This window comes from Trichomycterus rosablanca, chromosome 15 (genome assembly GCF_030014385.1).
Source record: "Trichomycterus rosablanca isolate fTriRos1 chromosome 15, fTriRos1.hap1, whole genome shotgun sequence".
Classification (NCBI taxonomy): Eukaryota; Metazoa; Chordata; class Actinopteri; order Siluriformes; family Trichomycteridae; genus Trichomycterus; species Trichomycterus rosablanca.
The window spans coordinates 10,126,472-10,152,147 of NC_086002.1; the positions used below are offsets into that span (position 1 = coordinate 10,126,472).

A 25,676-nucleotide genomic window follows, 5' to 3' on the forward strand; every position below is an offset into this window, starting at 1 on the left:
GGAATAGCTGAACCAATCCGGAGATGTGCACAGCGGGCCCAGTGGGAAATCACCCGCTAGTGCATAGTAGGTCATTTTACACACACGGTAATACAAAACTTCCTCAAGCTAGAATCACCATTGAGCTTTTTTTTTTTTTTTTTTTTTTAATGATTACATGGATATAAACTGTCTTGATATACGCTTGATTAATTAAAATAGTAACATTTAAATTACAGATATTAACAGACATGTTAAAATAAACCACCATAATATAAAAAAATAACCAATTGGTACAAAATGAGAGTCAAGGTCTGTAAAGACAGCGTCAGATTACAAAAATTCTTTATTCTGTATAGTCGTAATTGTATTGCCTCATCTCAACCTGTAAATCTAATCCTATGGATCATTCTCAGCACTGCAGTGACACTGACATGGTGGTGGTGTGTTAGTGTGTGTTGTGCTGGTGGTATGAGTGGATCAGACACAGCAGTGCCTCACTGTCACTACTGAACTGAAAATAGTCCACCAACTAAAAATATTCAGCCAACAGCGCCCCATAAACAGCGTCCAGTGACCACTGAAGAAGGTGACCTAGAAGATGACCAACTCAAACAGCAGCAATGGATGAGCGATTGTCTCTGACTTTACATCTACAAGGTGAACCAACTAGGTAGGAGTGTCTAATAGAGTGGACAGTGAGTGGACACAGTATTTAAAAACTCCAGCAGCGCTGCTGTGTCTGGTCCACTCATACCAGCACAACACACACTAACACACCACCACCATGTCATTGTCACTGCAGTGTTGAGAATCATTCACCACCTAAATAATACCTGCTCTGTAGTGGTCCTGTGGGGGTCCTGACCATTGAAGAACAGGGTGAAAGCAGGCTAAAAAGGTATGTAGAGAAATAGATGAACTACAGTCAGTAATTGTAGAACTTCAAAGTGTTTCTATATGATAAGTGGAGCTGATAACATGGACAGTGAGTGTAGAAACAAGGAGGTGAGTTTAATACAGTGCTATGAAATACTATTGGCCTTCTTTCTACTTTCAAAGATAATCCAGGTAAACAAACACTTTTTTAACGATGATTTCATTAATTAAAGGAAAAATGCTGTTCAGCTTTATGTAATTGCCCGTTTAGCTACAAATCAATCAGTTAACTAAGTAGTTAATTAAGTATGTAGCACCTTGAAAGCATATTACAAGTTACACAGCAGTAGTAACAAGAGCTCTGTGGTAAAAACATCAATTAATAATTAATATTAAAAAATATTTAGTGCTGAACTTTTTTAAATGGTATCCTGTAACAAGCCGACCTGCTTTGAAGATCGACAGGGGGACACGGTTACAGAACCATGTACTTGTGTCTTGTCATTTATGGCTGGCAGAGGAGACACAGATGCACAGATGATTGATGTGTCAGTTCCTCTAAACTGACAGTCACCTGTGCCTTGTTGAGTAAGAATTCACTCCAGATAGAAGTGTTTCTATTTATTATGGTTTCTTCCTACATATCTGCCAGTTCCTCTGTAGGGAAACCCTCTTTCTTCCTATCTTCAAGACATTTTCTTCTGCTGGAACATTATACCAGCATACTGTATCTTTTTTCTAGTACGGCACTTTTCTGCAATCAAGTTGAGTGAGCTGCCCCAGAGGCGGCCCTTTTCGAAGTGGGCCCCATATCTGGGCCCACACTGACCAGGGCTAGGCCAGTTGGTGGGGTGGGGAGTTACGTGTGCTTTGCCATTCCTGGCTTGTTCAGGGTATTTTTTCTTTACTGTTCTTCATTTACTGTTTTACATTTGCTGCATCTAGCAGACACTTTTATCCAAAGTCACTTACAATTATGATTGAATACAGTTTGAGCAATTGAAAGTTATTGGCTTGCTCAGGGGCCCAACAGGGCAACTTTCTGGCAACCTCCTGATTATTACCATTACCACTAATCTACCACTGCAGGCACTTGGAGCAGCTTGCCAGTTTTTATTTCTTTTCTATCCATATTCTTTGTGATATATTTGAGTGTATTTAATCTATTACTTTGTCAATATATATATATATATATAATTTTTTTTTTTTTTGGTAGTTAAAAGGGAGTCAAAATTACATGAGCACAGTCTGGAGACTAAAGCATAAGCTCTTGTAGGATACCAGCAGTGTGTCTGTGTTAAATCAGTCTAATGAAATTTTAATGCAACTCCCTTTACTACTGTAGAGATTAATGCTGCATGGATTAAGTAGAGACAAAATGTATGACAATGAGTAGAAATGGCTATAAAGTCACACAGAAAGGCTTAAAGTGAATCCATTTTCTAATTATTCATGAAGAAGGAAATAAAATAAGAGAAATTAGTTTGCCTACTATAATCTTTGGGCCAGTAGCTCAAAATTAAATGTAATGTTTCACCAGTCACAGTAAAAAATAATTATCTTTACAATAATGAACATGAATACCAGTACAAGTGTATGAATGGTGATTCTGAACTGGGTGTTTAAAGTTATTACAATACAGAGCAATAAATATTAAGGCTGCCAATGTGTTTTATGCTGAACTCTCAGGTTACACAGTTTAAATTAAGACAAAACACAAAGGCCAGAACATTTAAAATATTTATCTTCAACTAAGGTGGGCGACTGTAAATTCTGTTGTCATTTTGCCTCCTTTTTGTATTTCTGTTTTATGCATTTACTGATGTACATTTTGCATTTAGGACAAAATGTACAAATGTTTATAATAACAGACAGCAATGATATCAGCAATCCTTTTAATCTGTGTTTATTTAAACACAGTGCAAAGATGTGGCACTCAAGTGGCGCAGCACTGACTATCGGGACACCCCTTCTAATTATTAAATACATGTGTTTCAGACACACCTAATGCTAACAGGTGTAATTAATCAATTATATAAAGGAAATTATATGCTTCCAACTTTGCAGCAACAGTTTAGGGACACCCTTTTACGTGCCAGCATGACTGGGCCCTTGTGGACAAAGCAAGCTCTATAAAGACCTAAAGGAAAGATCAATTTAAAGAAACTCCAGTCGCCTGCACAAAGCTCAGACCTCAGCCCCACTGAACAGCTTTGGAATAAACTGGTACATCAAATAAGGCTTTCTGGACCAACATCAGTGTCCAGCCATACAAATGCTCTTAACTAAATGGGCACAGATTCTCACAGACATATGTCAAAGTCTTGTGAGAAGCCTTTTCAGTAGAGTGGCTGCTGTTATAGCTGAAAAGATCACACAGAGGTCATTCTTTTTTTAATATCGCTGTTTGTGAACGGAGGGTCCAGCAAGCTCATTGTTAGGTGTCCAAATACTTTTGGCCATATAGTGTATCTCAAGCTTGATCTCGAGTTTGAATCTCAGCTGTGCTACCAACCGGTCAGGCACCAACACAAGGCCCGATTGGCTGGGGATGATAAATGGGTTCTTGTTAAAAGAGTTGCGGCATCTTCAAGGCACCTGCATGTGGTCGATATTACAAAAATTAGTGTGTGACTCTCCATATGCGGTACTGCTCTCTGTAAGACCCCGGCAGATGAAACGGTAGCCATTAGCGACTGTGTGATAGTCTGCAACTCTCCTCGGTCAGGGTGAGGGTCTGCAGCATCAAAGGAAGTTACAACTGGGGAAATAGATAAGACTAAATTGGGAGGAAAAATTCAATTTTAAAAAGTATGTTTTTGGAAGTACCCAAAAATCCTGCATACAGGCACTATGCAAAATAAGAATAGAAGCCAGGGACCTCAAACTATGTGGCACCAACACTACCTACTAAACACATACTATGTCATGCTATGTCAGAACGCCATACTACACAATACAATGAGCCTGTGGCAAGGTGGCCAACTATAGCCGGTTTACAAAGATCTTTCCTAGCTGCAGAAAATTAATGCTGATGAGGCACAGACACTGCCAGTCATTTGTGCCTCTATGCGCTCTGCTGGCCATAACGGCATAGCAGGTGGGCATGATTCTATAAGCCACACACACTCTTTCAATCGCTACAGCAAGTGAGCCTGTAATATAAACAGTTTAGAACTAAGTACAGTTGTACCACCAGTGGAAAAAGAATTGCCTACAGTATCTAGACCCCTAGAGATCATGTTTGGCAGATTAAGTTGCTGAGGCACAATTTGGTGTTTTACAACCATTGTTCAGTGTTCAAATTCCCAGGGCAGTATTGCACTTCTAAAAATACACTGAATGTGCTATACTTATATAAAAAGCTGTAAAATATAGAGCTGCTTGATTTAGCTTGTTAGCGTATAGCTGTCAAATGTACAGCTGTATAGAACTAAAAGTATCAAGATTTACTGACATATGGTACTCTGTCAATGTGTCAGTTCCATGGAGGCAGATTACACTTATTTCTATCACCACTATTTGATCAAGAACTACAATTTGCCATGTGTCAAACTGACATTCAGCCTAAAATTGGTGCTTAAAAAACATTCAAAACATTCAATGGCATAGACAGCTATGGCAATAGTGCAGCTATGCAGTACTTACCCCATTTACTGGGTAGGTCATCCAGCCCAGTTCCCCCAATACAGATGTGGTGTCCAACAGAACCACTGTAGAAAAACATTAAAGGGGAGAAAGGGGATGGAAAGAGAAACAAAGAGAAGCAATATGAGTCATGTAGCAAATACAGTTCAGAAGTAGTCTACACGTAGATGACAAGGATTTTCCATTTATTCATTTATTTATCTCAGTAAATATCACAGCTTGATCCTGTTTGTCACACTGAGTCCAATTAAGGGTTGCAGAAACATATGCGGGACAGAATATAGAACAGACTTTAGAACAGCCACATACTCATATACTGTTGAATAGCTGGACGAAACCAGTATCCAAAGGAACTCTACTTTTATACATGGAGGATATCCAAACTCCACACACAGTAACTGATGACAAGGATTAAACCTGGGACACTAAAGCTGTGCAGCAACAACATGTAAGACAAGAGTGCTGGGGACAAGGCAAAAAAACAATATTTCCTAATAATTGTAATTAATTTATAGCCATAACCATATTCATTAAATCAGAGTAACAGTTTGTATTTACTGTGATTGTATTCACACAGAGTGAACTTGGAGTGCAGTGGTTTATATAAACTGGATTTGAGCATTTTCTTGTGGTAGACATATCTAAGCTTAATAATATAAAAAGGTGTCCACAAACTTTTGGCCAGCTACAATTTCTTGTTACAACAGCACATGTACAAAACAAGTGTTGAAAACCTTTGAGAGACAAAGTGGGAACAATCGAGACACCTGAAGGTGAGTAGCATATAATATTAATAATTCATAAGTACATTCATTAAATCTTTATGGGCTTTAATCAGTAATTACTGTACTGTACTTGTGTTCCAAATTTATCTCTTAATTTTCATACTGATGCTTAGAAGCATTGGTGGATCTCAGAATGACCTTCACTCAAATGAACTTAGAAATTGTTTAGTATACAGTGGATTCAAAAAATATTTAGACCCCTTGACGTATTGTACACTTCATTGTATTGTAGATTCAATTTTAAATTGAGTTTAACTGCTATTTTTTTTTACCAATTAATCTACACCTAATCATCCATAATGACCCAGTGAAAACAAGCGTCTGGAGTTTTTAAAGTCACAAAAGTATTCACAACCTAAATGTAATACTTAAAAGAGAGCTTTTTGTGAATTCGCTCCAGTTACATGGATTTAGGCAGTTTATCTCCTTCTTTATGGCAGATTTCAAGCTCGGTCAGATAACGTGATGAGTGTCTATGAACGGCTATCTTCAGGTCTCTCCACAGTTGTTTCATGGTGTTTAAGTCTGGGCTTTAAGGACATTAAGATTTGCCCTGAAGATCTTCCAGTGTTGATGTGACAGTTAAACACTGAACTGTCACCCCATTCTTAGTTTGTGTGTTCTGCACTTGGCTACATTAATCAATCTGTTCATTCTTATAAGTCAGGAATCAATCACATTTCTATCTTTATCCACAACATGCATGATTCTTCATTATGTACATATGCTCAAGACATAAAAGCTTACTTTTTGTGTTTCTACGTAGTGAATAAACAATTAGCATGTAGGCATAAGAAATACGGCAGTTCATTCAACAGTTAAAGCAATCATTCTAATAAATCTATACTCAAATCAGTTATTATAGGTAAAGCTCTATCTAGTTCTAGTGAAATGTGGCACTTTTCTTTAAAAAAAAAACAAAAAAAAAACAAGGTCCTATAAATGTAATAGGGCCCTACTTATAGCCATTCAAAAACGTGTCATGTGCTAGTTAGCCAACATGCTAATTAGATACAAACAGTTTCCCTATAGAGATTCAGCAGGAGATTTGGTACATAGTTGTTCTTTCTGTTAAAAACCCATCGTGTTTACAGCAGGGGTGAGAACACAGTCATTAGGGTGCCCCCAGTGAGCCAGACATAGGCTAATTTTATATGATGAATGTGCAATTTCCCTATTTTTGCAAGCCTGCGCTTAATTACAGCGACTCTCAATAAAATGTGTTGCAGTCTGTACAGCAGCTACTGCATTGCATATATTTTTTTTTTGTAAGGGTTCTCCCACAAGGTATTAATCTGTACTTCAGAGCTTCTACCAGAGAGCTATATTAAAACTAAAGGGAGGTAAGGGATCTGTATTTTGGGATGTATCAAATCTCACAGAGGTAGAAGTGTGTGGTGTTGAACAGCATGATGTTTCACTTTTTGTTATGATGTTAGTCAAACAATACTTTTATTTGTAACACACGAGCTGGTATGGCAAATGGGAAAGCAAACCTAATAGCTACACTCAGTGCAAAGGTCGGATAAATGCTCTAAACATCCGCAGACAGAATGAGCACTACTGTAGGACATAATCAAATCTCTGCCAATGCCAGATCTCCATGACTGGAAGTGATGGATCTACTCAGCTCCACTCACCCAAACACTGAGGAGAAATAGCGGGCCGGGCACTTTGGCTGCACGGCTCAAATCTCATTAAACCCCGTCTAGACCCTGTGGCTCTGTCTCAGGTCATAATTATCCCTAGATTACCACACGGAAGTTTTATGCGCTATTGACGATGAAAGACAGATTAAACATTTTAAAGTCCACTTAGAATAGGTGATAGATTTAAATGTACTAAATCAGAGATATTTATAAACTTCTTTCTTAGAACATGATTTTATCCTGGGTCTAAATAGAGCTCTCAGTGGAGCAACTACATTTTATGATGCACTTGGTACGTTTAAATGGTAGATTTTATTTTTGTATTTTTTCATTTGAGCATTAGTTTACAACGATACGGTTTCACCCTGTTGGCAGGTTCAGACTTACTTAGAACTACATAGAAGTTCTAAGTAACCGGTTATTAAATTCATAAATGTTATAAATAGAACAACAAACCTCAATGCTGACAATATTGAATCTCCTATAAAAGAGATTACAAGAGAATACACATTTCTCTATTGGTGCAACTGTATGAGGGTTTTGTTGTTGTTTATTATTTTGCAACATTATTCTGGATTGGGGCAGGCCAGTCTAGCACAGGCACTCTCTGATTATGTAATGTATTGTATCGATACATTTCAGGTGAGCTTGAGTCCTGTTTCTGGATGTTAAATCTAAAGTCTTAAGCATTTGTAAGCCACCCTCACAGCAAAAAAAAAAAAAAAGGTTAGAACTTTTCCATTAAATGCTCATCATTTTACAACTGCACTTATATTATTAGGAAGAGCTTTAATATACCAACAGTGGCACGGTGGCTCAGTGGGTAGCACTGTCATCTTAAAAAACTGTCATCCTAAAAAAAATATATATATACCAACAGCATCTCTTCTTTATGACAATCGTATTTTTTTTTAACCCTTGTAACTGTTCACCACAGACACAGTCTAAAATTTACATTCAGAATAATGAACTAGTTGTACTCACAGTTTTTTATATTCAAATCAGACTCTACAAGCCAGTTGGTTTGGTAAACCATTAACTTACGGCAGTCGATTTTTGTTTTAAAGAAATCAGCAACATTTGCATGCCTAGTATTAGCTACATGCTCAAAATACATGCATTCCAAGATCTTATCCAACATTGCTATATGGTTTACCTAACCATGGTCTACCAGTAAATATAAGAGATAGCCTTTCCAAAAAGACCTTTACAAAGTCAAGTGACACATTGCACCCATCCTGATGAGTGAGACATCAAGTGTCATCAGAGAATTCAGCTGTCATTTTTTCTGTCTGTGAAAATACGGAGTCCCTAAACTAGGCCAAACAGAGTAGGATAGAGAAGACAAGAGACATGCTAAATCCTCCTGCTGTCTTCATATAAGGGAGGATTCTTCAGAAGTCTTGTAACCTGCTGCAAGGTGCTTTAACCTACTTTAACATGATGTTTAATGTATAGCACTGTGAACGCTTTTGGCTCTGGATTTAATTTTAATCCAAGTATAAACGTACAAGGAATGACGGTAAAAAGAAAAATGCAACATTTAGCACACAAACCCTTGAACAATCTTTGTTACATGACTATTAAAAAATACTAAATCTATTCTTTGGTGAGATCTGGCAACCGCTTTCAGCAAAATAGTTAAGAATGATTTTGTCTGGTTTACAGAGTCACAAAACCTGCAGTGATGCGCAAAACCTGCTGCTGCTAATTACCCAATCGTTAGAAAGAGAATATGCAATGTGCCATTAGGCGCACTTCCAATACTTTTACCTTTCATTTGCCCAATCGGTGTTTGAGAGGAAGAACCACAGTTTGCAAAAAATATAGTGTGACTGTAGGTTTAGGTCATTTAATAATGCACCATGAGTGTTTAGTTAGTACATCCTTAATTGTTTAGTTGGATTGTTGTGTTTTTTAAAGCAAGCATGCAAGCTAATACGTATGTACCTAAAGGTAAACAAAATATCATCAAGCAAAGCTTTCTTATTACTCAAATAAAGAGATTTTGTTTTGCTATATATTGTGGCAAGCAGCCGTCTTGGATTCCCCCGGGACGACCCACATGCTTACGTCACCGATCGTGGGAGCGCAGTATTCCCATGATGCAGCGCACCCATGGCCGAAACAGTAATAAGAGTTAAAATTAATGTTTGAATTGTTTTAGAAGCGTTTGTGTTGAGTGAGATGTGTTTGAGTTGTGATGAGTTTGTAAAGTTACCATTTTTATTAAGTGTGTTGCTCATAGACACCTATGTGTTTATTTTCAGTTGTTCGCTAAATGGGAGGGATCTGTCATATCAGATCTGGCCCCTTTTTCCACATCTGTAATTCACACAAGAGCTTATTTCTCCTAAATAAAAGAGTGTTATGTTTCCTTACGTCTCTCAGACGCCAGTGTCTTAGGGTAATCTTTATTGTCTCGGCATGTTACAGTTCTCAGTGAGGTAAAATGTATAAGAGCATACATATCACTATCACTAATGCATTACTGAGTGCTGTTCACACAAGAAGCGTAACGCTGATGGTATTCTGGTGGTGTGTGTGTGTGCATTTTTACTACAGAAGTCACATGATGCATGTTAGCTTAAAATGCATCACTGCTGTGCGTCTGGGAAAAGCTGAACTCTGATTTGTAATAACACTCTTTATATACTATGTTGCTGATAAAAAAAAGTGTGTTTTATATGATACAAACAGATTGGTCTGCTTTTAAATTCTCTGTCTTCTTTTCCATTACCGATTACACCATTGATCCCACGGTAAATATTTAACATTGTTTGTTTGTTTATTTGGATTTTAACGTCATGTTTTACACTTTGGTTACATTCATGACAGACACGATAGTTACTCGTTACACAAGATTCATCAATTCACAAGGTTATATAGAACACAGTCATGGACAATTTTGTATCTCCAATTCATCTCACTTGCATGTCTTTGGACTGTGGGAGGAAACCGGAGCTCCCAGAGGAAACCCACTGAGACATGGGGAGAACATGCAATCTCCACACAGAAAGGACCCGGATTGCCCCACCTGGGGATCGAACCCAGGACCTTCTTGCTGTGTGGCGGCAGTGCTACCCAAATGTTTAGCATCACATAACACAATGTACTGTGACTTACATTACAGACACAGATTTTCTCCCATGTTAATTTTAATACATTTTCCCATGATCACAGTTTTTGCCACTAATTTAAGCAATCAGTGGTTTAAAGTGAACAGTTACTAGTTGAGCAAGGTGGGTAGTTTCTATTTATACTATAGGCAGCTACGTAAGAAGCTAGAAGATGAAGATAAAAACAGGTAAATAAGTAGAGCTAAGGAATCAGTTGTTCATTAAATGAATAACATTTTCATAAAGCATTTAATTTTGTAGACAAAAGACGCAGATAATAACTAAACATGTGAAATTCATATCATTTAAAAAAAAAGGATTTCTTAAACACTACATTTTTATGGCAGCACTTGCTGTAATGGCTTTAAAATGGGAAAAAACTGAAAATGTGACTCTTGTCTTTCACTCAACATTAAAATAAAGGCAGTGCATTATAGAATGATTGTAGAATGATGTTTAAGATCAGTCAGCAGGGGAAATTTGGAAACATCAAGGTGTGATTTACAAATTGATTACTATTATAATAGAAAGGTAATCCAAAGCAAGTGTGAACAATGGTTGAGGTAACTACATTTACATTTAAGCCATACACTTTTATCCAAAGTGACTTACAGTACAGCTGTCTAAGCAATTGAGGGTTAAGGGCCTTGCTCAAAGTGATATTCTGATTTCTTTATAACCATAAACTAGAAATTTATGATTATGAAGACTTACTTCAGCCAGCACATAAATTTGCACTCTTAAACCAGGGGTGGGAAATTGTTTCCCACTGGGGGCCAGATTAATTTTTACATATCTGGTCACAGGTCACAGACTACATTGATGTAACATATAGCCAGCTAATGCAGACATAATAAGTACACAGCCCAAAACCTAGTGTTCATAGTTTATGTCTATCAGTGCTGATGTTTAAACATCAGCTGAAAGAGGAGAAAATAATTGCAATGAATACAATTTCTAAATCCCCTGTACTTCCAGTAGATTCCATTAGATCCATTATCCTGACTTAAGATATAAAATTACACCACACTCACCATGGCACTATGCCACTGCAGTTCATTGTTTGTATCTCGGCAACTAGAATCATCTATACAACATCCTCCTTACAAAACTGACTTATCTCCAAGTAAAGACGACACATACCTAGGATTCTGGTGGCTAGGAGAGTAAATAATGACAGACAACAGACTATAAAAGACTATAAAAGAAAGAAAGAAAGAAAGAAAGAAAGAAAGAAAGAAAGAAAGAAAGAAAGAAAGAAAGAAAGAAAGAACACAGACAATTTCATAGGAGAATAGACAATATGTTTGTAGGGTAATTCCAAACTAATGTTTTAAAAAGATGAATTGCTAACGAGTGGGTGAATCATGATTGGGTATAAAAATAGGATCCACCAAAGGATCAGTCTTTACAAGCAATGACGTGTCATGGCTCAACACTTTGTCAGGAAACTTCAGGAGAGATTTGTCAATCAGTTCAAAAGAAACATTTCTCAATGCAAGATTGCAAATAATTGTCTTTCACCATCTACTGTTCATAATGATATGAAAAGATTTATGGCATGTGTGGAGGTACCATTGATGTGAAGATGTATATTGGGATACAAATGCTGCCATCTTCGCAACATCTTCCCCAAGGAAGTACATGTTTATTTTAGCAAGATAATGCTAGGCCTTATTATGTATGTACATAGATACAGAATGCATGTGCTTGACTGGCCTGCCTGCAGTTCAGATCAGTCTCACTATACAATTTGAAAATGTATAATGCAGCATAAACTGAAGAATCGGATCACAGCAACCACAGACTGTTAAGCAGCTTATAGCTCATATATGTTATATCTCATATCTCTCATATATCTTATACAGTCATGGCCGAAAGTGTTGGCACCCCTGAATTTTTTCCAGAAAATGAAGTATTTCTCCTAGAAAACTATTGCAATTACACATGTTTTGTTATACACATGTTTATTTCCTTTGTGTGTATTGGAACAACACAAAAAAGCAGAGAAAAAAAGGCAAATCTGACATAATTTCACACAAAACTCCAAAAATGGGCCGGACAAAATTATTGGCACCCTTTCAAAATTGTGGGTAAATAACTTTGTTTCAAGCATGTGATGCTCGTTTAAACTCACCTGTGGCAAGTAACAGGTGTGGGAAATATAAAAATCACACCTAAAACCAGATAAAAAGGAGAGAAGTTGACTCAATCTTTGCATTGTGTGTCTGCATGTGCCACACTAAGAATGGAGAATAGAAAGAGGAGAAGAGAACTGTCCGAGGACTTGAGAACCAAAATTGTGGAAAAATATCAACAATCTCAAGGTTACAAGTCCATCTCCAGAGATCTTGATGTTCCTTTGTCCACAGTGCACAACATAATCAAGAAGTTTACAACCCATGGCACTGTAGCTCATCTCCATGGATGTGGACGGAAGAGAAAAATTGATGAAAGGTTGCAACGCAGGATAGTCCGGATGGTGGATAAGCAGCCCCAATCAAGTTCCAAAGAAATTCAAGCTGTCCTGCAGGCTCAGGGTGCATCAGTGTCAGTGCGAACTATCCGTCGACATTTGAATGAAATGAAACGCTATGGCAGGAGACCCAGGAGGACCCCACTGCTGACACAGAGACATAAAAAACCTAGACTGCAGTTTGCCAAAATGTATGTGAGTAAGCCAAAATCCTTCTGGGAAAACGTCTTGTGGACAGATGAGACCAAGATAGAGCTTTTTGGTAAAGCACATCATTCTACTGTTTACCGAAAACGGAATGAGGCCTACAAAGAAAAGAACACAGTACCTACAGTCAAATATGGTGGAGGTTCAAAGATGTTTTGGGGTTGTTTTGCTGCCTCTGGCACTGGGTGCCTTGACTGTGTGCAAGGCATCATGAAATCTGAAGATTACCAAAGGATTTTGGGTCGCAATGTAGGGCGCAGTGTCAGAAAGCTGGGTTTGCATCCTAGGTCATGGGTCTTCAAGCAGGACAATGACCCCAAACATACTTCAAAAAGCACCCAGAAATGGATGGAAACAATGCGCTGGAGAGTTCTGAAGTGGCCAGCAATGAGTCCGGATCTAAATCCCAATGAACACCTGTGGAGAGATCTTAAAATTGCTGTTGGGAGAAGCACCCTTCAAATATGAGAGACCTGGAGCAGTTTGCAAAAGAAGAGTGGTCCAAAATTCCAGTTGAGAGGTGTAAGAAGCTTGTTGATGGTTATAGGAAGCGATTGATTTCAGTTATTTTTTCCAAAGGGTGTGCAACCAAATATTAAGTTGAGGGTGCCAATAATTTTGTCCGGCCCATTTTTGGAGTTTTGTGTGAAATTATGTCAAAATTGCCTTTTTTTCTCTGCTTTTTTGTGTTGTTCCAATACACACAAAGGAAATAAACATGTATATAACAAAACATGTGTAATTGCAATAATTTTCTGGGAGAAATACTTCATTTTCTGGAAAAAATTCAGGGGTGCCAACACTTTTGGCCATGACTGTATATCTTATATCTCATATCAAACAATAATGGGAAAAAAATCTACTTGCAAAACTGCAACAATTAGTGTCATCAATTTTCAAACCATTAAAAAGTCTCATTAATAGCAAAGGTGATGGAACACAGGGGAAACACACCTGTCCCAGCTTTTGTGTGTGTGTGTGTGTGTGCTTAAGTGTTGCAGGCATCAAAATAAATGTGTTAATATTAACATAATACGATAATCAGTAAAAACATCAGAAATCTTTTCTCTCCTTTTATTAGTTAAATAAAGATTCATGAGAATTAACAAATCACAGATTCTTTTTGTTGCGTTTTATAAACCGTTTTTCAACTTTTCTGCAAACAGGGTTTGTAAATGAAATAATAGATATAATAATAAAAAGATGCAATTAATACACAGTTAAAAATAAAATTCCAAACTGCAGCGCTCTACACCTTTAACTGTAAAGTCAGTTTGAAGAGAGAGTGAGAAGTCGTGAAAATGAAAGATACTGATTGTTAGTGCTAAGATCACTTCACAAGGGACATGAAAATGAAAATGTCAAGGTGTGATTTCCAAATTGATTTCTATTACAATAGGGAGATGACCTAGAGCAAGTTGTGTGCTTGAGAGCTTGGGGTAATTGACTGGGTAACGTATGATCAAAAGGCTAACATCTTCCGGTGAGCATTATTTATCTTACTCACAATTAAAGGTCATGCCTCAGATTGGCTTTACAACAGCAGATGCATTGACAATGCAGTGGTGTCACCAGCCCGAATAAAATGGTTTGGTTCAAGTTAATACTGCAAAAACCACCATGGTGACCTTGGAATAATACAGAAGTATGCTTACAGAACCACACACACACATACACAGAGCAGCTGGCAGTACAAAGCGTTACAAAACCCCTTACTTTCTCTTTGAAGAGCTATTGAAGTGTTGGAGGTATAAAGCGAAAGCCCCAGAGATTCAGCTCCTGTGTGTGTTGGTAAAATCAATATAAGTGCTCCATGCAGCAATGATAGCAGCCACAAACAGAGTACTAAGCTTTAACTGCTCACCACTAAAGGCCAATGCCATTGTTTACAACACTCTTTACTGAAAATTATGAGGCTATACAAGAGGAAAAAAATTAAATGGTTAAGTGCAGGCATAAAGCAGCACATGACGGATGGAGACAAGTTGTCTAGCATTATGACTAATGAAATGGAAGACAAATGAGGGAACAGAATGTATGCTATGCCTACTCTTAAATGTTCCTGACAAATCCATGTTTGTGCTGCCAACTGGCAGCTCCAGTACTGCAAGAAAAAATCTGTGTTGCAAGTATCTTACTTAGTCCACTGATTTCTACTGGCAGTCATTTCAGCACTAAACAGTTACTCCTAAATTCACTAATGAGCTCAGCTTAAAAAGGTGCACTAATTAGATTAAATTAGTAATACACACAAGCATAAGCTTACAAATTTAGGCTTCAGTATTAGTCCCAAATGTCCCACAGAGCAAAAAAGGCAGTGGTATCTAAAAGCGTATTCACATGAGAAGCAGCAAAACTGCGAGCCTCAGAGCAAATCAGCGCTTTGCTCAGTGCTTGGCTTAAGTGGTGCGGTAAAACATCATCAAACGTGCACCACGACACAAATCCACAAGCATCCACATACATTTATATTTAACTGTATTTTCCTCAGTTTTCCTTTAAAACTTGTGTTATAGCTCGGAGTGCTGAGAAATTGTGAGAATCAGCTTTTACGGGAGAGTCAAACACACTTATCGTTTGGTTTAAGGATGGGTGGGAGTAAAGATTCATTGGTAGGAAACAAATTGTATTGTATAGGACAATGGATGCCTCCAACAGATGGAGCTTAAATTTACAAGAGCATTTAAAGCAAATGTGTCCCAAATTACACCTTACTGTAGGAACAGTTTGTCTAATTAGTGCACTTTAAAATGTAACTCATGGGATGTGATTTGGAATGCAGGCAGAAAATCACCTGTAAACAAGGTCCACATGACTAAAAATCACCAGAAAATGTCAAATGTGAAGTCATGACTTGCAAGTGAGAACATTGCTATAAAAATATATATTATCTTATAAAATATATAAATTACAGACTGTGATTCAGCATTAACTGAAACATGATGCAAAACACCCATATCATTTTTGTAAAAAAAAAATATATATATATATATACAGGTCCTTCTCAAAAAATTTGCATATTGTGATAAAGTTCATTATTTTCCATAATGTAATGATAAAAATTAAACTTTCATATATTTTAGATTCATTGCACACCAACTGAAATATTTCAGGTCTTTTATTGTTTTAATACTGATGATTTTGGCATACAGCTCATGAAAACCCAAAATTCCTATCTCAAAAAATTAGCATATTTCATCCGACCAATAAACGAAAAGTGTTTTTAATACAAAAAAAGTCAACCTTCAAATAATTATGTTCAGTTATGCACTCAATACTTGGTCGGGAATCCTTTTGCAGAAATGACTGCTTCAATGCGGCGTGGCATGGAGGCAATCAGCCTGTGGCACTGCTGAGGTGTTATGGAGGCCCAGGATGCTTCGATAGCGGCCTTAAGCTCATCCAGAGTGTTGGGTCTTGTGTCTCTCAACTTTCTCTTCACAATATCCCACAGATTCTCTATGGGGTTCAGGTCAGGAGAGTTGGCAGGCCAATTGAGCACAGTAATACCATGGTCAGTAAACCATTCACCAGTGGTTTTGGCACTGTGAGCAGGTGCCAGGTCGTGCTGAAAAATGAAATCTTCATCTCCATAAAGCTTTTCAGCAGATGGAAGCATGAAGTGCTCCAAAATCTCCTGATAGCTAGCTGCATTGACCCTGCCCTTGATAAAACACAGTGGACCAACACCAGCAGCTGACATGGCACCCCAGACCATCACTGACTGTGGGTACTTAGTCTTCCTCCAGACTCTGGCACCTTGATTTCCGAATGACATGCAAAATTTGCTTTCATCCGAAAACAGTACTTTGGACCACTGAGCAACAGTCCAGTGCTGCTTCTCTGTAGCCCAGGTCAGGCGCTTCTGCCGCTGTTTCTGGTTCAAAAGTGGCTTGACCTGGGGAATGCGGCACCTGTAGCCCATTTCCTGCACACGCCTGTGCACGGTGGCTCTGGATGTTTCTACTCCAGACTCAGTCCACTGCTTCCGCAGGTCCCCCAAGGTCTGGAATCGGCCCTTCTCCACAATCTTCCTCAGGGTCCGGTCACCTCTTCTCGTCGTGCAGCGTTTTCTGCCACACTTTTTCCTTCCCACAGACTTCCCACTGAGGTGCCTTGATACAGCACTCTGGGAACAGCCTATTCGTTCAGAAATTTCTTTCTGTGTCTTACCCTCTTGCTTGAGGGTGTCAATGATGGCCTTCTGGACAGCAGTCAGGTCGGCAGTCTTACCCATGATTGCAGTTTTGAGTAATGAACCAGGCTGGGAGTTTTTAAAAGCCTCAGGAATCTTTTGCAGGTGTTTAGAGTTAATTCGTTGATTCAGATGATTAGGTTAATAGCTCGTTTAGAGAACCTTTTCATGATATGCTAATTTTTTGAGATAGGAATTTTGGGTTTTCATGAGCTGTATGCCAAAATCATCAGTATTAAAACAATAAAAGACCTGAAATATTTCAGTTGGTGTGCAATGAATCTAAAATATATGAAAGTTTAATTTTTATCATTACATTATGGAAAATAATGAACTTTATCACAATATGCTAATTTTTTGAGAAGGACCTGTATATATATATATATATATATATACAGTATATATATATATATATATATATATATATATATATATATATATATATATATAAAATAATAATAATCTTTACACACGGAGTCATAATGCAGATGCTAACGTTTATCACTTTATACATTATCTGAAATAAAACTTTAAAATGACTTTTGCACCATGCTAAGGTAAGTTATCAGTAATGTTAAAACACCTGAACCTTTGGCAACCTTAAAGGGCTTTTTGAGTTTGCAAAATGCCTTTACTTAAAATAGTTTAAACTACTTTAAACCTTTTTTTGTTGTAGGATACAGTAAAGGTTCCATTAAATGTATTGGTGTATATTAACAAGTTTGCTAACAAGTTACAAGCAATTAAGAAGAAGATAAGTGCTTGTCTTGGGGCATCATTTGGGACAACAGTATACAAATCCAACTTTTCAAACATGGCCACATAATTCCCCTTCCTGCACATTATGAAGTCATATTAAGCTTTACATTAATAATTGATACTTCACTGACCTTGTAAAGCCTCTCCTTTCACTTATAACTTATAGTTTAAAAAAGTATGACTAATTCTCTATCTTTCTCACTACATTTTACATCTCTTCTACTCTTTACTTGTGTCAATCTTTATTTTATATCCTTGTCTTTTCCACTTTTGTCTAGTCTTCTTTTATCTATCTTTCTCTTTTAATCTTTATTCCCCTCTTTCGCTGTCGTTTCTTCGTTTCACACTCCTATAACAAGCCTGATTCAGAGCCATGTAACATCATTTATGCACTTTTACATGTGCTGTTTTGTCTTCAAGTGGATTAGCCAGGCTTTTATCCACTCACTGCTGCTGGTGAAAAGCAGTTGCGTAGAGAACCAGCTAATGCATGGGAAAGAGGATTGAAATGACCTTAGTTGAAAGTGCCACATCACTCCAGTCAGCACTTACTGTAGGGAAAAAGTGCACCAGACTGATTAAAGGATACTGATTGGGACAAATTACCTCTATTACACCACTTTTTATACTCAACATTTGTTTTGAGTCTTTTTTTTCTTAAAGTGATTGAGGACATGAATAGATAGGAGCAGATCCTTGATTTATCTAGATGTATGTGAATTGGGCTTAATACTAGCCTAAGACTAAAGCAATCCAATTCTATATTACAATCCAAAAGGTAACCATAAACTTTATGGAAACTAACTAAGCTTGGCAAAAAATGTTTTCTTTTTGTAGCTGCTCTAAAGCACTTCCTAAAAGTACCTGTAAAATGCAGAAAACAAAAACTCCATAACTTTTCAGTTTGAATCGGATCTGTCTTACTCTGCAAATTGGAATCTCTTCACCTCACACTCCAAGTATACCACTGTTTACAAATCGTTTTGACATTAACAGCCTAAATCTTCATAGCAAATCATTAAGAATATTACCAGAAAAAATACGAGTTCTTTTCATGTGGCCCTACCGGTGCTACTAAAAACAGTCTTTTCTTTTAACATTGGACGTGTACATGCAGTAACATGGTTTTGTTTCTGTGTTGTAACATGAGTCTGTTTGTTCTCGCCTTTCTCTGCTGGAGCCAATTATAATCGACACCATGCTGTGCTGGACAAGAGCCTGTAGGTGTGTGATTGTGTGTCATAAACACAAATTGTAAACAGAATAAAAAAGGGAACAAACAAAACTGACACTTTTGGAACAATTACTGAAGCAACAGTGAGCTAAGAGTGACCTTGAGTTTAAAACATCTGCCATTAAAATGATTTCCAATTGCAATCTGTTCACATGTAAATCGCTTTACTTTTTCTAACTGTATTATTTAGAACACAGAGGCCTTTGCAGTGCTAATAAATAGAGATGGGACGATCGATCGGCTACGAATCGGTATCGGCCGATTTTTAATCAAAATATGCTATCGGCGATCGGCCGATATTTCCTAAAAGTAGCCGATCCGATCGTGTGATGTATAAAGATCACGTTAAGTTAACAGCTCAGTGGATTGATCCAGACTTTGAGCTACGAAGCGCCAACCATCACATCACCATTCATCAACCATCGTACAGAAACCACAGTGAAAGCTCTTCATGACCTAAAATAACATCATTAACGTTGTGCATCATACATACGATGTAATTTTGCTGATTGTAATATTTACTTTAAAAAGATAATTCAACCCGGTCACATCTGAGTCGATTCTATCAGCACGTTATATAAACTCCTGGTTCACTTTGGTAAATCGTAAGCGGTTCTTACTTGTGATGTAGATGAGAACAGAAAACGTTACAGAGCCAATCAGAGGCAAAAGTTTATTAATTACCAAATTCGTTAGTTCAGGATCATCTGCTGAACTTTTAGGATCATCAGAAAACTTTTAGCTCCTTAGACGGAACGAGTCTGACGGTTGGTTACAGATCTGTGGTAATAGCAGTTTAATTAAGCTTTTTAATGTAAGAGAGTCACACAAAATGTTCTGTAGTATCTGGTGTTTATTTAAAACCACAACATTTAATTAATAACAGTAAACACGGAGAGATAACTGAGAAGAGAAACTTACGCTTCACATAAAACGAATCAACTCATGAATCAATGAATCACTTATAGCGATGAACAAAGCGAACTCTGTGAACAAAGCGTCTCTTCTAAAGGCACACACACACACACACGCGCGCTGCTCCGATTTATCTTCACTGTGAGGCTCTTTTTAAGTTTATTTATTTTATTTACTGCTAACCCCCCCGATCGGAATCGGCTATCGGCCGATGTCCCTGAAAGGAGATCGGAATCGGTGCCAAAAACCCCGATCGGTACATCTCTACTAATAAACATCTAATTTTAAATGTGACGTAAAGACCGCATCCAGCCTTCACAATTCTTAGAAAACTATTAATGATAAGTACTCATTTAACTACAACAAATGGCTGTCATGATGTTGCACAACAGAGGCAGTTTTAATTGTCAGTCTGTATCACATCCTACACAAATTCTGTAATATTTTTCTCTCTCCGTCTCTCTTTATCCTCACATCACACGCACACTAGTCTACATGTGTTGTTCTAGCTTTACCCACTGAGAGTGTTAATCTAATGATATTTGGAATTAGTAACCAGAAAGGTTTTACATACATTTAGACATGAAAGAAAACCTTAAATAAATAAATTATTTGCCAACATGCTGTCAGTGATTGATTAATTCATCGGAGACATCACATCTAGGCCAAGAAAACTGATCAATATGATTCTACAAAGTGGATAATATTTGAAACACAGTATCTGTTTGCATCTGTCTACATGCATATTAACAGACGTCTAAATAAAAATATAAGCTCCTGAGAACTGGACTTATGACTTGCTTTTTTACACATACACTTTTCACCACTAATCGACTATCAGTACTACTATTGTTTCTGTTTCCCATACACTATGCAAGTAGCAAATTCCATCTACTTATGACGTCATATGTAGTTTTAGTGTTTACTGAATTTCACTAGGGGTAAATATACTATGCCTTATATATCATTTATATATTACATTACATTATACATTATTTAAATAGTTAATGGTGCATGGTATGTAATACAAGATTTTGTTTTCTTAACAATATGTCAACAAAACATTGAACAGCCATATTGAACAAAAAAAACTAACAGATTTAGACCGTTACTATCACTAGAAATGAAAATACAAACACACTTTCACTTATTAACACAACAGCTTAAAATGTATTGTGCAGTATTATGTCAACGTACCATTATATTTATATTATACTATTGTGCATTAGACTGAAGCAACTTGACAGAGATCTGGAAAAGAAAAGCATTTTGGGACACGAAAAGCTAAAAACCTAGGGAGGTACTTCGCTCAAAGGTTTATGTTCTTTCTCCCCTGGGCAACAACAGGAAAATCATATTAAGGCTGTATTGAAGTAGAGCATATAGAAAAAAGGTTAGCAGTGCTGAATATATTTAAGAAAGTAGATATCAGGTACACGCATATTATGAATACAACTCTTGGTAAGCAGTAGACAGGTTAGAATGGCAAACATGGTATGTAGAAACAATAGGTTGTCTGTGACACCTATGTGTTTTTTTTTTCTTTCTTGTGAAGTAGGTTAACAAAGTGCCATTTTTATCAACCTAAATGATGCGCAAGATAACATACAATGTGTATTCTATACATACACTATACATTTCCTTGCCATTTTCTCAACTATCTAAAATTACTGCTAACAACTTAGCAGGTTGCATATTTCCCTTACAGATAAAGACAACATTTTTATTCGTCCCATCCTATCTATTGCAACTGTAACCCCCATACTTCCTACCAACCACCTCAAGTCTTAAAAAAACAGGGAATACTGAGATGTCAAGTTAAATTACATGACAAGATTTAGATTTAAAAGACAATGTGGATACGTTTCAGGTGTGTAGGAGAATGTCAAAAACAAAGTCAATTAAATTACGTCCATTAGCATAGAGTGTGTGTGTGTGTGTGTGTGTGTGTGTGTGTGTGTGTGTTCAAGGCAGACCCATCAAGCAAATCAAAAAAGCTTAAGATGGAAAAACCATTGAGAGGTGCCATGCTCAAAAGGGCAGGCATTACTCTGTGACAGCAAATAGTAAAGACTTTTTATTAGGCTCATGTTTAAATAAGGATGAGAAAAATGCAAATAGTATAAATTGGGCAGAAAATTTGGTGAGAATAGTATGCTGAATAAGAATTTCAATAAGCATGAGATTTAAATGCCACGCATTACATTATAAAACAACAAAGTGTGATTTATAGTATGTAGTATGTACTATGTATGTAGTTTCTAATCCTTAAAGACAGTTTGGATAAATGTTTAATAAGTATTTATATGCTATGAAGACACAAAGAAAGGTCAAACTGTATATACAGTGACAAGTGTGCAGGTGTGGGTGTCAGATCTGGCTCTAGACTCCTAAAGCAAAGCAAAAGCACCAAGAAAAGCTTTCACACAGCATAAACGTGGCTTAAAAGCGGGAGCTTTTTGGCAACAGTGGAATTTTAACATTAGGCTGGTGATAAAGTACAATATAGGGCATGGTAAGCTCTACTTATTGTGCTGAAAACATTAACAGTTTGGATATAAATAACAGTCCACATATGGGCATGACCGGTTTAAGTGTCACATTATATACAGTATTATTATGCCCCCATAAATTGTCAGTGGTGTTTAGGTTAAATGACTGGGGATAGTTCATAACTAGGACCCAACCAAATTGACGGAGGTGAAAATCTCATCATTTACAGTAACATGAGCCGTCTCCCATGTAATACGCAATTTGCTGTGAAATTCAAAATGTAAGGTTTGTGACTGATGATTCAACATTTTTGGTTTGTGTAGCATTCAAGTGACTTAATTTACTGGTTAATTTGCACTATGAAGTGGTCCTAGTGTAACCGAGCATCTATCATTCAATTTATGAGTGTTATTTAATGACTGCTGTGAAGTGTGGCAGTTTTCTTTAAAAATCTGTCAAATCTGTGATTTTTGAAAAGCGAGGTCTGTTAAATTAAACACTTTAATTTGTCAATTTAGTAGGGCCCTATTCATAACACTTAGTACTTTAAGATCGTTTTATTAGAATTTTACCATCATGTTTTCCAGTTCAGTTACATTCAGGACAGGTAGTTACAGGCTATACATGATTCATCAGTTCAAATTCAATGTCAAACACTGTCACTGGCAATTTTGTATCTCTAACATGTGGACTGTGAAAGGACACCAGAGCTTCCAAAGAAAACCCACACAGACATGATCTTTACACAGACATATCTTTTTTTCTCTACATTTTAGCAAACTAAAATCATTTTACTAGTGGTCTCGAACTTTTGGCCAGAACTGTATGTGTACTGCGTATGTGTAATGTTTTTGCATCCAGTCAGTTCTATGTGTACAGTATACACATAGATTGGACTTTTTTTCTGTATCTGCTACTTATGGCAAAGGGGTGTGTGGAATATCCAGACCCAAACCTCTTATAATCAACCCAAGGGTGCCACTGACAAGGAAAACCAAAGTAGGTACTACTTTCAAAAGAAAATAAAACACTCTTGTCTCAGCGACCAGTGTTTTAATAAGCTTTGTTGAAGCTGAAGAATAGTCATATGGAAAAAGTAAACAAAATAGTGTTGAAAATATACGTTAGATAGACCTGCATTGCAAAAGTCTTATGGGACATGGTGTGTTAAAGTGGCCAAGAATGTGGTGTTATTAAAAGGATGTTGTATGTCAAACATGGTTACACATACAGTTTTTACTGTTTACAATGTACTGTTAAATCCTTTGTATAGTTTTTGAACCGAAAGAGACTCTGTGAATGCCTAGCAGCCCAGGCTGCGGGTCAAAAAAGGACAGGGGTATAGTGTTCATGTCTCGAAAAACTTTGTAATTGACTTTTACAGCTACCCTTACTTGTCAAGGCTTTCCTACAGTACCTTTATATGACAACTTGAAACAACAGTAGAAACAATAAATAATTTTTGATATGAAAATCAGTGTGCATGCATGGCAGATGTGCGGCAGAGAGGCAGAAACAGAAAGAAATGGCAGATTGTCTCAGTGGGGAATTTGTGTAACAGAAAGCCAGAGAAAGATTTTATTGCCTGTCAGGATGTAACTAGTTTAATTCAAAAGAGCATAAGGAAATCTTGAGATGCTATTGCTTCCATTGCCTGCCTAGGTTTTTCTGCACAGGTACTTTTAGTGAAAGTTAAAAGCTGTAACATTCCTGCCATGTGCATATCTGTTTTGTTAGTTACTGTGTATATCCAAACGTGTATGTCTCATGTGTCAAGTCTATCAGTGCATGTACAGTTTTTGATCAGGAATGGCAGTGTAGGCATACATGGTATATAAATACAAACAGGTAAAAAGGTGTCAGTGAGTGGTAAATTTCATTAATGCCACTGGTTATTGTGATTTGCTGTTACATCTGCCCTCAACTAACTAGTCTTGCCCGGGCATTCTGTCTGGTGGCACACCTGATACAAACCTGTCATATCTGAATTTATGTTCAGATGTATAGATTGCACATGGCATGCTTCATAAAAACACTAGGTTATTAAAACAAAAATACAAGGGGACATTTACAAAGTCTGTCAGAGACTGGCTTGTGTCTGATTGTGTCTGATTGTGTGTATGGCATATAGAAAAGTCTACCTGCACTTTCTCCATTACTACCATGTAAAGAACAGGAACAAGCTCACCAAGTCTGTTCTTTTATTCACTCAGTTTGCTGTCCAGGGCAAAATAAGCATGCTAAATGTAAAAATGTCTGTTTTTCTGGGTTACATAATTCCAGTCAGGCTCTCATGCTAGCCGGTTGCTAACTACACCAAAATCATCGACGGTTACTCACCTTGGTTGGGATGCTCGGGCTCCGATAACGTTATTCCTATTCCCATTAACGCAAAACTGAGGTAAATTCTTAGCTTATAGCCCATTTTTTCACCATCCAATTGTTCTTGGTCGTCAGTTAATCGTAAAAGCGTCAAATTAAATTCCTTAAACTACTTTAAATGATTTATAGTCGTCGTTTAAGCCTATCAAGACGAGGCTCAAATGCCAATCCATAGCGAGTTCCTGAGGTACCTGAGGAAATGACTGAAACTTGTCCGCGGAATTTATCCCATCAACAAGAATGTAAAATTAAAAATATTTAACAAGTTTTCTTCAAAAAATGTGAAGATATAAGCAAACAAAATATGAAAGTTTTCCTGTCAGCCGTGTCAGCGTTCTTCTCCCCGTCACGCGAAACGGTTTCAGTCAGTCAGAAAGTCGCGAGCCGGTATCTGGCACAAAAACTCTAAACGATTCTATTCTCCGTGATAAAAGCAGAAATTACTGATGAATTCCGCTCCAGCTGTCCACAAGAATACAACATCATCTGAGTCCTGCGTGTGGTGGGATTGTGCTTCGACTCAATCTGAGAGGAGAAAAAGTGTTGCAGCTTTCCAGACCGCAGAGTTCCTCACTAGAGGGGGTTCGAGCTCGAAGTGCGCGCGAGCAGACCGTGCGCGAGCTCTTACACTTTCGTCCTGCACATTGCACAAGCAGCGTGTCTCAGCAATGCTGACATGAACTAATCAAGTGCATCAATGTGTTGTCTAATCAAGTGCAAACTACTATTAATTTCATAATCTGGAACATTTATTTATTAGGTTATTGTGATTTGCTGTTATTTCTGCCCTCATCTAACTAGTCTTACCCGGGCATTCTGTCTGGTGTTCAGATGTTTAGATTGCACATGGCATGCCTCATAAAAACACTAGGTTATAAAAAAAATACAAGGGGACATTTACAAAGTCTGTCAGAGACTGACAAATGACAGCTTGTGTCTGATTGTGTGTCTGATTG

General features: G+C 37.4%; 1 protein-coding gene across 1 annotated transcript in view; it reads right to left on the reverse strand.

Annotated features, from left to right (window-relative positions):
• The window catches only part of epha6 (eph receptor A6), a 203,034-nt gene extending 177,992 nt beyond the window's left edge, over positions 1 to 25,042 (reverse strand). Inside the window, exons 1-2 of the mRNA XM_063010467.1 lie at positions 24,679 to 25,042; positions 4,507 to 4,571 (exon numbers count right to left, since the gene is read on the reverse strand). Of these exons, the coding sequence (XP_062866537.1) occupies positions 4,507 to 4,571; positions 24,679 to 24,763 (150 nt within the window). The 5' untranslated portion in view covers positions 24,764 to 25,042. The remainder of the gene's footprint in view (positions 1 to 4,506; positions 4,572 to 24,678) is intronic.
• Between the last annotated feature and the right edge of the window lie 634 nt (positions 25,043 to 25,676).